General features: G+C 50.2%; 1 protein-coding gene across 1 annotated transcript in view; it reads right to left on the bottom strand.

Annotated features, from left to right (window-relative positions):
• The window catches only part of CD99L2 (CD99 molecule like 2), a 32,943-nt gene extending 20,382 nt beyond the window's left edge, over positions 1-12,561 (bottom strand). Inside the window, exon 1 of the mRNA XM_080352717.1 lies at positions 12,464-12,561. Within this exon, the coding sequence (XP_080208843.1) occupies positions 12,464-12,521 (58 nt within the window). The 5' untranslated portion in view covers positions 12,522-12,561. The remainder of the gene's footprint in view (positions 1-12,463) is intronic.
• Positions 12,562-13,261: the final 700 nt, after the last annotated feature.

The following is a 13,261-nucleotide window of genomic DNA, read 5'->3' as shown; positions in this document are numbered from 1 at the left end:
GACATGCCCAGGCTGTCTCCTGAACACTGACCGCCTCCTGAAGTCAGCTCTGCTTTGAAAGGCAGACTCTGAGCTTTCTCCGGGCCGTCCCTGCACGAACACGGCAGCGGCAGCCGGCCGGGGCGAGGGCAGGCAGGATGGCAGCAGGTGGGTGGCTGACACGGGGGCACATGGCCCTGGCCTGGGCACCGGCACTGAGAGCGGTGGGACACAGCCCCCACCTGGGGCGGCCCCTGCGCCTCGCAGGGGATGAGGCAACGCTGCCGTCCTCATTCTACATCCCCAACGAAACATTTTGATTTCCAGAAGTACTAATCAAAATCACTCTTGATTATGGCAAAAACAACCTCTGCGGATTTTTTTTTTTCTTATGCAATTAACAAGGGTATATGGTAATTCCAAGCAATCTTGCTCTTGAGATTAAAGGCAAGCCTGCCAGGAAGCACATGAATAAAGCTTTAAGATGAGAATTTGCATAATGAAGACTTTCTCTTTTGTGGAGAGACTAATGGTGGGTATGTATGAAACTTATTAACAGAAATGCCTAAAAGCCGGGCACACCAGCGCGGACAGGACGGGCAGTGCAGCCCTGGCACGAGCAGTGCTGTCTGCATCTCTGGGCAATGCACCATGCTTGGGTTTTTAATCCACAAGAAAATTCTGCATTTTAAGCCACAGGAAAATCCTGTGTTTCTGTGCACTGTGGCAGCTGGATGAGAAGTAGATGTCTGTTGCAATTTGATTGCAAGGATTACTAGGAATAATTTAAATTATTCGGTGGCAGCATCTGATACGCTCAGCACCCAGTGAGAGTGATGGAGGTAGCAAGGAAAACGTGACCAGCAAAACCGGCCTGGGTCTGGTGGGCTCCAGACTCCTTCTCGGCAGACACCCATCAGCACCATGATCTGCAACCAGGCCAGAAAGGCCACTGTCTTGATGAGCAGGAGAAGGCAAGTCCTTGCTGGAAGCTCCCCCGAGGTGCTGAACGCTGAAGGGATGCTGGTATCCATCCACCCTGCATCACACCATGGGCTGCCCTAAGGTCCCAACACATCTTCTCCCCACCTCAGGTGGAAGACAGTCCTGCAGGTTGCTCCCAAAGCACTTGAAGAAGCAGTGCTGTCCCGCACACCCTGCAGTGTCCCACATCCCCAGGGAGTGCTGGTGGCTCAGCCTCTGCCACCACACTGGGAGCCACTGGCAGGCTTGGAGAGACCAGGCACAAAACACAGCCCGGAGGAGTTTCTCATCCACTACCATCTCGTGCAGCCTTTCTCACTCCTCCACAGCAAGATTTAAAACCCCAGTGGAAACACGTTTGTTTCCTCTTTGCCAACAGCCACACCTGGTAACTGGCCCAGTAAATACTGGGAGCACCCGCATGGAGCCTGCAAGGAAACCTTGAAAGCTGAGGGCTGAGGACACGGGCTGGGCTCTTCCTCCTGAGTTTTCTCATGTGAGAAGAGCCCCTGCTCCAGACCTGTCTGCAGGAGGATGAGCTTTGCCACCAGGCTGCTCTACAGCACTGCCTTTCTTGGAGCGATGGCAGCTCCAGCCACCAGACCCACCAGCTTCTACCACCAAACCCACCAGTGTCCATGACCGCCAGCCAGCTCCCAAAGGGGCACAAAACACCCCTAAATCCAGAGGTGTTTCTTCATGCTAAATTCTCATCCCAACTTTCTCCTTCTTCACAACATTTCTCTTTCACCTGCTTTGATTCTCACTGACTCAAACCAGTGGGGGATACTGTATTTCCATGTTTTATTAAAAAAAAAATGAGGTATTAATGGAGTGGCTCTGTCCTAGCCAGTTGATTTTTCTTTCCAAACCAGCACAAGGTTGCCAGCTTGAGGACGCAGGAGCATGGCAAAGGGGTCTTTATTCACACACTTGGGGACTGAGACGTGAGGGAGCAAATTTGCTGTTGTAGGAAAACACAGGGGTTTTGCATGTTTCACTTCTCTGTCAGTGTCAGTACATCACCACGTTAAAGCTGCAGGCTGGAGGGGGCTGCAAGCACCAGCTGGCTCAGCTAGAGATGTCCTAATCCTGGGGTGACGCACAGAGCACCCCTGGGCAGCCACACAACATCTGTTTTGGGGGGGTGCCAGCCCAGGACTGCAAGTGTGCAAGGCTGGGGAGGGGGAAGCGAGTGGCCCACGTCACATGTCACGTTGCATCAGACGCTGCCATGCGATGTGACAGAGGTCAGTGCCACAGCAGTGAGACCGTGGAGGAGCCCCAGTGCCCGGGAGACCGTCCTGTCCCCGCAGGGTGGCAGGGTGGCGGCTGCAGCCCCAGTGCTTTCGGCACCACCAAGGGTCCCTGTGTATCCTTCATCCTGTCATCCTGTGTTCCCACCCCAGCCTGTGGGTACAACCCCAAGGAGGAGGGTGACTGCACAGCTCCATGAACTACACCATCCTCAGCAGCAGCCTCGGTGCAGGGACCGCCAAGGGCTTGATCTGCTGAATGAAAGTGTCTGGTCCCAGGGAGGCTGCAAAGCCTCAGGCTGGGCTGGAGCCCTCAGGAGACCAGAAGCTCCCCAACCCGCTTGTGTGCCCCAGGCTCCCCAAAAGCACTGGTCAGAGCAGTACCCCCCACCACAGACAGATGAACACCTCCAGGTGCCAGCAGCAACAGCTCAGAGTGAAAAGCAAAGACCCATCAAGGGCAGCACTACTGGAGCTAGAAAAGGCTTCATATCAGGTTTTTCCACAGGATGCATTAGACTAGCAGCCATTCCTGGGGTCTGCCCTATCTCTGACTCCAAAGCATCATACTTTCCCTGACCCCATGAGAAACAAACATTTCACCACATCTTCTTCCACCCCAGCATGGTCAGAAAGCAGGTAGCCTTGTTCTGCCATCACAAGATGCCAATCAAAATGGTTTTCTTCAGTATCAGCACTCAAAGCTTTCAAGGTTTCCAAGGCTCTCTGATGCCTCAGTGCATGGAGTGGGTGACGTTTTCTAAGCTACTTTTAATAAGACAATCGTTCTTTGAAGTTTGTGTCAAAGAGGTCTCTGCTGCAGCATTGCCAAAACCTGCTTTCAATTAGTCCCAGATCAATTGCATCAGGAACAAAAGGCTGGAAGGTTTTGAGCACAAGTATTTAAGGTTCCTCCCCTTGTGGGGTGTGCCTGAGATCAGCTGCACCTGTGATGAGGGTACCAGCCTGTCTCAGCCTTCCTGGGTGCTCTGCTGCTGAGCCTACGAGGAAAATCTCTGACCCTCTCTGTGACTTTGGAAAAATGCTCCAGGTAACCCTCAGTAATTTCAAGGCGCATCTGATGGCAAAAAGAGCTCTTTCTTCTTTTCACTCTTTTGTTGTTTGTATGTATATATATATGTTTTTTTTTTTTTAAAGGAAGAACAACTTATTATACCTAAAGGGGGAAAGGATGTGGATGGTGTCATTTTTTTTATTTCTAGACCCCAACCACTTTGCAAGTGGCAGAGGGGAAATTAGCACTGACCTCACTTCACAGATCAGGGAACAGTTAAAGGTGACTTTCTTGGGTCATAGAAGAACCAATAATGTCATCCAGGACTTGGGTTTGTCATGCCCCAGCATGCAGGTGTCTGCTGGAGAGCTGGATTACTGGTCTTGCAGCAAGGGAAGGGGAGCCAGGAGGTGCTGTGACCCTGTTGCTGAGCAGGAACTGGGCTGTTTTCCTGCAGCAGAGGGCAGGCAGCCACGGCCCTGTGTGGCGATGCCGGGAGCCAGCCCTGCCAGGGAAAGGCTGGATCCCAGCTGGAACCAGTTTGGCGGCAGCCTCGGCACCGCCTGTGTCCAGCTGTGCTGCCCCTGCCCTTTGCTCAGCATCAGCAGGCGCAGGGTGGGAAACACGGGCTCCAACTCAATTGCTTCGTGACCCCTATCGAAGGTAAAAAACCACAGCAAGTTCCTTTCCTCCTACGGCTGTGGGTGCAGGACTGAAAACTAGGGTGCTTTCATGTTTTCCTGCATGCAGTCTGCCCAGAAACATTACAAGGCACATTCACAATAGCCACTTGATTTCTGCTTCTGCATTAAGTAATGACTACGAATTTGCCCAGGGCCAAAGACGCCTGTTCATTAACAAGACAACAAATTGTGGCATGAAAGCATTTTGTTCATAAGCCATCGCGAAACAATGGATAATAAAACCAGTGATGCAGAAGCCAAAAGAAAACTGAAGCAGGAGATTAAATGCTTATCACCTGATTCCCAGTGGAGAGAGATTGCTCTCATCAGATATAGATCAAGAGAAGACGCTGTAGTTAAAAGTAGGTAAATAGGGAATTACATGGTAAAAATGCTGGTTCATCACTTGGGATGCACTGCTCCTGTTGTACTGTGCTATTTAAAATCGGAAGCACAGCAGCACTGGAAATGAAGACTTGGGTGATGCTGACAGACGGAGTGAGGCCCTGGGAGCCCTCTCCTCAGGCTGAAGGCATTTGTCTGTCCCTGTCACCACAGCCTGCAATGCAGGGCCACTGCTGCGGCACAGCCCCTGCAACTGCCTGCTTGCCTTTCCACAGCACCTCACCCTGCAAATACTGGCAATTTGAGTCAGGGTGGGGAGTTGTTTAGGATCCAGCCCCTCCTGCTTGCTGTCTGCACCCTCCTCACATTGGCTGTGCTGGGATGCACAGGGCTCACCCAGCTTTGGGTGAGGTGGCTCTGCTGCTCCCTGGAGCATTGCAGACCTGGGACTGCTATGTCCCGCTGTGGGAAGGGGCTTCCAGCATGGAGAACAACAGGGAGGTGGGGGCTGCATTTTGGGCAGATGGTGCAGGAACTGGTGATCATTAACCGCTGATCATGGCCAGCCTGGTGGCCACACCACCACTCTAGGCTCACCCACAGCAAAGGAAGCTGTGCCACATCCTTTGGCTTTTGTACTGGCTCATTTTTAGTAAGGTGGGTTTGGCTCCTTGCTTTGACCAAGGAGTTTGGAGAACCCCCTGGGAAGCAGAGTTTGGGGTGTGCATCCCCCCTGCTGCTGCCTGCGCCCAGCACAGCCTCACCCACCTCCCCTGGTATGTGGGTGGGAAAGGTCTACTGAAATACTTCTGCCAGGGGGAAAGTGTTTCTCGTAAGACAATGACAATTTATCAGGACAAATTCTGAAAGTTCTTGTTATAGAAAATAACTTTATTTAAAAAATAATTTAATTGCTATAATTTAAAATGTCATTTTTAAGTCATGAAAGACAGCTGTTGAATCCTGAGATAAAAACTTCTTCTAGATGGTGGTGCACAGCTACCTGGTTCTGCCTCCCATCACTAGGGCAACAGGTGCCTTAAAACCAGAGCACCATTTGCTATTGATGTGGCATGAAATAATTTAAACACAAAAACAGGAGCACGCTAAGTTCAGAGAGAAATCCACCAACAGGTCTCTTGTGCTCTCTGACCCTCCTTGGGGAAGAAACAGCATCAACGTTTACAAAACCAACAGTTTGTAAACTGTCACTTTAATTCTAGTGTTACGGCTCTGAGATTTCCTCTCCAAAAGTACTTAAATCATTCACTCAGTTAAGACCATTGTTACAAAAAAAGATGGGATATGCCTTTTTTCTTTTCAAACATATGCTTTAACCTCACTTTAAAATGCTCTATTTTTTGTATGAGGCCAAAGACACATATTGGGATCAGTGTGCACTTTTAAAAACACATGCGAGCTCAAAGCTTAGTGCTGTTGTATGGATTTTTGGAAATAACGAATTCTGGCTTCCTGGCAAATAATTACAAACTGCATGGCACCCGCTCAGTGTCTCTTGACAGTGTGTGAGACAGTCTGTCACCAGCAGCAGTAGCTGATGCCCAGTGAGCGGGGCCAGGCTGAACACCCGCACCTGGGTTAGAAACCAGCCTCGTTCAGGGTCAGTAAAGCCGGGCTTTGTCTGGGGCAGAAGGGGATGCTCAGGGCCGGCTGTACGTGTCACCTTGGATGGTTTGGCTTTGTGGGGCTGCAACCACTTCAGCCCAGAGTTGTGATGACATCAGGTTGTGTGGGGATTTCTCTGGTCGAAAGAATTTCCAGGGTGGGAAAAAGTGCTGGGTAAGGGGAAGGTTTTGCTAATTCTTGGTCTTTCTACCTCTTCATGGCACAAGATTGTAAGTATATTTGGGCTTTGCAGTGGAAATTATGCAAGTCTCTGAGAAGAATGCTTTGTACCAGAGGGCGGGATGGCACCTGGGGAGGTTTTGGCTCAAAATGACACAGATGCAGCCCAGAATTAGCTTTGCTCAGATTGTGTTGTCTGGGAAGATGACTCAAGTCTTGCAATAGCAAGGACACAAGGAGGTGGCTGGTCATCAGAGAGACATGTTCCACCAAGCTGCTTGCTTTCATCCTGTATCAGTCATATAGAGTTCTGATAGAGAGACAATTTTCCCTAAGCTCCTACTCCAAAAGTAGGTTTCTCAGCAGACAACGCTTTATGGTCACACATTAATGTGCTGTTTGAAATCTTATCTTGTATCTAAGGTCCCTTCTGCAGCACAAGCACCTCTTTTGTCACCCACAGCTGTGGCTGGAACCCTCTTCTGCTTGTTTAGCTCTTGCATCCCAGAGTACACAATGCAGTTACCCTGAAACACCCAAGCAGGAGCTTGTCTTTCTGAAGCGGGATTTCAATACAATTCTTTCAACTTTGACAAGTTCTTCCTATCCAGATTTCTTTGTGCATGGTCAAAGAGAGCGTTTCAAAGGGCAAGGAAAATGCTGAGTAATTCTCTCTTCCCAGATCCTTGTTCACTGGAGACAGTCCCTTGCCAGCCCCTCACCTGCAGAGCCCTCCAACAGCCCAGCAAAGCTGTTTGCAGCATCCCTCCTCCCTGTCTGAGCTGCCACCACCAAATTCTTGCCAGTGCCTCTGGTTTTTGCTTTCTTTGGCTTTTCTACACATACATGCCCTGCCAGCACTGAATCCCTACAGCAGACCTGGCCCGCTCCTTCCTTGAAGACGCTGCTCATGTGGCTTGGAATCTTGGGGAAGAGGAGCTTGCACTCAGCACCAGCTTTCTGCCTGTGCCTCGGCACTCCCGCTGCAGTAGTCTTCTGTGCTTTTCCAGACAACGTTGGAAAGCAATGAAAAAGGATTTTGGAGTGACTACAAGACAGTTCTGTAAATATGTATTAGCATTAACTTTATCCACATGGCACAAGTAGGGTGAGCTTTCAGAAGACCAAAACCAAACCTGACCCTGTGCTGTTCAACTGAAATCCCTGCAAGTGTACAGAAAGCATTTGCCTCTCGCTTTGCAGTAGCTAGCAGGATCATATTTGGGCTCTGTTTTCTTCTCAAAAGCACTGTTCACTCGGCAGATATGTTCTTGTGTTCACATCTCAAATCACAGCCAGTGACTCCAGCATCTGGATCCCCAACTTTGAAGTTTCCTTTTCCAAAAGTCCTTTCATGTTCTGTGTTTTGATATGCCACATTCATCTTCTCCCATTTTCCTCTATTCAAGTTCTTCCACCAGTTGTGAATTATATCAGTCAATCAGATTACAAAAGAATTATCGCAAAGGTTTTCTCTTCGCCATCAGAGCTATGTAGTTTATTAAACATATGTTTTGTTATTAGAGTGGTTTCAGAAGCACTGTCTAATAAAACCCCAGGTTTTCCTTTAGTTAATTGTCAAGTCAATGCCTTAGACCTCCGGGAAATATTTTTCCAAGGAGAAACAAATTTGGTTTTAAACTGAGCAGTCCTAAACGTTTATTCTAGTCAACACTGGAGATCAATAGACTCTTCTGTTTTATGTGCTTTAAGGGCTGAAACTGTTGCAACAGTTGTAAGGAAAAAATTACATTTTTGTAGAGGGCAAAAAAAAGAAGAGTTAAGCAGCCATTTCCAAGCATAAATATTTCTAGGCTGGTAGAAGAAGAAGTTCTGAAATACAAACAGACGCATGGAACTTAATTTTTTACAAAGCTCTGTACATAAATATATGGGCATGGCACATTTAATTAATGCATATTGGTTCCAAGATCAGAGATAAGTTGTAAGAAAACCAATCTATCTTCTCCCACTTTGTCATAAAGACACTATCAAAGTAAAAATTATTCTTTAAACGTATTACTATGACTCACTGCTGATACCTAGTAATTGTACATTCAACAACATAACGATGTATTATAACTAAAATTTTTAGTGCAGGTAAATGCTTTACTCAATGCTGCCATCTCCTTTACTTCCAACAGCAATCCCAAACCAAGGCTTTAGCTTCTACTCCAAGTAATTCCTCCCTGCAACTCTCCCAGCACAGCTGTGATGAGCAACCCTGGCAAGTGATGGGCAAAGAGCCGGTGGGTGACCTGGTGCCAGCACTGCCTCTTGTGCCAGCTGTGTCCACCACTGCCTGCTGCACAACAGAGCCCGGGCACCTGGAAGAACATCTGGAAAAGAGCTGGCTCCTTTCTGCTTTCTTTGCGCTCTCCGTTGGGCACCACTGTGCAGAGACTATGCAGAGGAGCTGCCTGCAGTGACTGCAGCCATCTGTGCAACAGTTATAAATAGCTAATTATACTGTCTAATATTACTTTCACATATAAGTAATTATTGTAATTGCTGGTGGGATATTGTAGTCACACTTGAGAGAAAAGGTGATCTGTGAGACGCTGCCTATTAAGACAAAGGATGACAACGTGAAGAGTCGCCTGTCACTGCTGATACTGCAACTCTGGAGGACATGCCCAAATATTCTCATTGCTGGTTTGTAATCAAGCTTTTCTCGCAGAACATAAAGCATAGAATCTGGATATGCCTCTTCTGCCTGGCCTGTAAAAGGTAACCTCATGCTCACTGCAAGAACACTGACCTCCTATGTCAAATTTGCCATCTTTCCAGGAAAACACACCAGTGCCTTTCTGTCTGGCTTACCACAGGAGTGAAGACAGGAGAGAGGAAAAAAGTAGAAAGGTCCTTGTTTGACTGTTTTGCTTCTCATTTTGCACAAACAGGGATGTTTCCCACGGATGACTCAAACTTAACTACTTTCTGGGAAAGCCACAGACCTACTCATTTAAAACATCATGCATCGCACTAGCATAGGGAATGCTTGACTCTGGCTGCAGCGAAAAGGCTCTGCAAGGCATGTGGTTTCCTCTACCGCCTCAAAATCCCATAATGCTTCTGCCCCCCACTGCACTGGGGGAATACCAAAGAGTATGGTGGCACTGGAACACATCTGAGTGCCTTGTGGGCAGTTCCAGCATCGCACCCGCAGCCAGGCAGGAGCACGGCAGCTCGGATGGATGCAGCACGGCTGTGGCTGACAGCACACTGGGTGCTGAAGCACAGTCATGTATGAAGGGAAATGCACTGAAATTTGACCAAAGAGAAACGCAAAACCTACCATATTTTTTCAATTAAAAAGCAGTTTTGTTCCCAATTTACTGGGCAGCCACAGGTGAGCTGCACGTTATTCTTCTGTCAATGGTGGATCCGGACCTCAGCTGCAAAAATCAGGCTGCGTACCAACTTTGTCTAGTTTGCCGTTTTTGGTTCCTGGTAATTTGTAAACCTCTGTCCTGGTTTTGTTAAAAACAAGTTTCTCTTTCAGTAAATTTTGCCTGTCAGCTAAAGCCTTCATATTAACTGCATTTTCCTGGAGAACCAGACACATGTTTTGGTAAACCTAGCAATGGAATGCAAACTTATTGATAAGCATGGATGGACATCTCAGGAGAGGGGCGACGAGAAACAAGTGACCAAGAAACTGACCAACTGTGTATAACATTCCATTCACGTGAATACTTCATATAAAATGGGAGATCACGAGGATCTCGTCCCTTTTTTCTCTTGTTCTTATGGCCGACATTAGGAGAGGACCTTGCTAGTCGTCCCTGCGAACTGAGGCCTAGGGAAAGACTGAATCCAGCTCTGGTTGGCTGTGGAGTCTAATCCAGGACTTTGGGTGCTGGCTCTGCAGTTGCTGAGACTTTTAAGATTGGTTTTATATATTTTGTATTATTTTCTCTATTCTTATTAGTAGCATCAGTAAAACATCTTTAATTTTTTCCAACTCTCTTCTCTCTGTTCCTCTTTTCCTCCCAATTGCCTCTCCTTAGTGGAAAGGGGGGAGAGGGAGGGGCAAAAGGGGGAAGAGGGGGTTAACAATACATCTGCCAGGGTTTTATTTTCACCCCGCAATCTTAACCCTCAACAACCTCCAAGCTTGCAAGAGACTGAGCTGCCTGCAATACACCATAGGCAGCGCTGGAAAGACTGTTTCAGGACAAGAAGCCAAAAAAAAAAAGCAAAAGCTGGCGAATAGAGGCAATGAAGAAATCTGATTTCTGTTGCTGCTGGGCAGGAAGCCCTGCCTCGGAAAGACACCTCCTCACCACCACCTCCTGTTTTCCTGTGGGCACGGGATGATGGGGGGAGGCCACCCTGGTACCCGGGGCGCCAGTTTGGTGCTTGGGTGGGGAAGGGCTCTCCAAGCCTCTGTCAGGGCACTGCAAAGCTGCTCCAAAAGGTCTGGGAGAGAGACAGAGGGAGGAGCAGGAACCCACCTGTGGGTCAGGAGGGCCACCACCAAAACACTGGAGGATGAACCCGAGGCCAGGCAGAAAGGCTGAAGCTGCACACCAGGTACCTTGTCTCTATGCATCCAGTATCAGCAGGGCTCTGAGCACAACAGGCTGCAAGTGCAGAGCCCGCTTACCTTTACATAGTTATTTCCATGGAGAGACAATTTAAAGCAGCTCAGACAGAGCTGAACTTAATGTTGTTCAATTACCTGTGAAGCCTTGCACTGGTGGGAATGATTTATGAATGTTTCAGTGAAATTCATTTTGATACAAACACAGCCAGGGATATTTAAGAGCTGGACCCTGCAGCCCAGCACTCCAAAATGAACCAGAACAGCATTCTTCTCTGCCCACGTTGTGAACAACACAGAATGCAAATAGCTTTACTGCTGACTAAACTGATTTTTTTTAAATTTCAATCTAAAATCAGGACTTTATGCACAGTCTCTTAGCTCAGCCTGTCAAGCTGATATCCACCAATTAAAAATGTAGACACTAAACTGGTGAACATAAGCAACTCTGTACCATGCTGTTAGCCTTCCAGGTGCACAAGAAGGCAAGTACCTAGTGCAAACCGAGAGTAATTCCAGGCTGACTCATAGTAAATCTAATCCTATCCAACAGAAAACGCTCAAGGCCCAGTTCACTCTTCATTTTGATGCAAATATCCTCTAACCAATCTGTGTTTGACAAGTGCCTCAGAGCTAACAGCAGATTTTTTTAGAAAAACTTTCCCAAGGCCTTTCACATAATTCCTGTCTATTTCTCCTATACAACCTTTAAGAGGACTTTTTTTTTCTATTCAAACAAACAAACAGCTTTTAAAGAGTATCTTTTTTAAAAGGAAACAAACAAAGAGTTGTGGTAAACTTTGCATTGATTTTAAATCCTGCCCACCCTGCCCCCAAAAAGCATGGGTTTTTTGTTTGGTTGTTTTTTTTTTTCCCCTGTCTTTATAGTTCCTGCCCAACTGGGACCAATTTCTCAGTTAAACTATTCTGATCTGCAGAAATAGTGTTGGGACTGAAAAGGAGTGAGAATATAACCAGCAGCCCGAGAAATATGGGACACACAGAGGATCATCTAATCTAACAGCTCAGTAAGGAGAGAGAAAACCAAACTCCTTCCGTGACAGCTCTATGACTCCCTCTGTTTTGGATTATTCGAGACACAGGCTGCTACAGAGCTTTATACCTGCAGCACTGCATTATTTTCTTTAAACACCGTTGTGACACTTTCTCACAAAGAGGCATACGCTGCATCCTGAGACGCTTTAATCACCGGTATTGTCAACTAATGACAGGTTAGAGCCATCATGTCCGTCAGATACCTGAGCAGGAGCATCCCCAGCCGCCGGGCGGGGGGAGAAGGGAGAGGCGCCACCGGGGGACGGTAAGAGCCCAGTCGCGGGGGGCCCGAGGGGAAGAGGGGGTGACTCGGGAGCGGCTTTGGCCGGGCCTGGCCCTGGTGCACAGGCTGGCGTCCCGCCATCCGCTGCAGTGTCAGGGTGCTCTGCGCAGGGTGGGGCCCCGGGGGGTACAGCTCCCCCCAAGGGCGATCCCCCGGGCGGTGCATCCTCCTGGGGGCCCCTGCTAGGGATCCTCGTCGGGTGTGCATCACCCCAGCTCCGTGAGCCCCCCCGGGAATAGGCCACATGCTACCGGGGGATGCATCCAACCTGGGGAGCCCGCACAGCGACAGGGGGCCCCACAACCTCTGCGGGATTTCCCTTCGGGGATGCATCCTGCGGGGTGACCCCGGGAGGACGGAGTAGGGGTTCCGCCGTGCCTGGGCCGGGCCGGCGCCGCGATCATGCGCAAAACGCTCCGCGCGCCCCCCCCACCGCCGCGCCCCGCGGGACCCCCCGGGGCCGCCCCCTCTCGCTGCCCCGTGGTGCCGGTGGCCGGGCCCCCCTACCTGCGCCCAGCAGCGCGGCCAAGGCGAGGAGCAGCCCCAGGAGGCGCCGGCCGTCCATGTCGCGGCGGGGCTGCGCGTCTGTCGCGGGCACGGCCGCCTCCCTCCGTCGGGGCGGGGCGGGCGCACGGCACCGCCTCCCGCCCCCGCCCGGCTGCGCTTTCGCCCGGCCCCGGCAGGGTGGGGGCGCGCCTGCCAAGCGGCGGAGCTCCGGAGGGGTCCGCGCCCAGAGGGAGCTGCGGCCCCCGGGGAGTTGCTGAGCTCCGCTACCGGAGGCTGCCGCGCTTGGCGGCTCTGTGCCCTGCCCGCCTCTTGCCGTCGCGGCATCTTCCTGCAGGGCATGTGGTCTGTCTGCCGCTGGGCTCAGTCCTGTACTTACTCGCCGAAGCGGGGAGAATCCGCGCTCCAAATGGCGATGAGGCGATGCGCAGGAATTCTGCTTGGGGCTTTGGGTTGCTGCTGCCTGGATGGGATGCGCTGTAGCGGTGGTCGAAGTGAGGAAGGCCCGGTGGGCAGAACCCTCGGGAACTGTTGGAGCTGTGCGTGCCGGTGGGCAGGATCCCCGGAAACTGTTGGAGCTGTGCGTGTCGGTGGGCAGGACCCCCGGGAACTGTGGGAGCCGTGTGTGTCGGACTCCGGGGGTTGTTGGAACCGCGTGTGCCGGCGGGGAGGCAGCAGTGGTGCCGAGATGGGGCGATGGTGCCCGGGGTGGGTGTTCTGTCCCGCTCCTGCGATAGGGCTCCGCGGAAGTTGTAGGGGAGGCAGCTGCTGCAATTTCATTCTTCAATGCCAAGTATTTAA

The sequence above is a fragment of the Nesoenas mayeri genome, assembly GCF_963082525.1.
Source record: "Nesoenas mayeri genome assembly, chromosome: 13".
Lineage (NCBI taxonomy): Eukaryota > Metazoa > Chordata > Aves > Columbiformes > Columbidae > Nesoenas > Nesoenas mayeri.
This window is presented reverse-complemented; position numbering and strand designations above follow the sequence as displayed.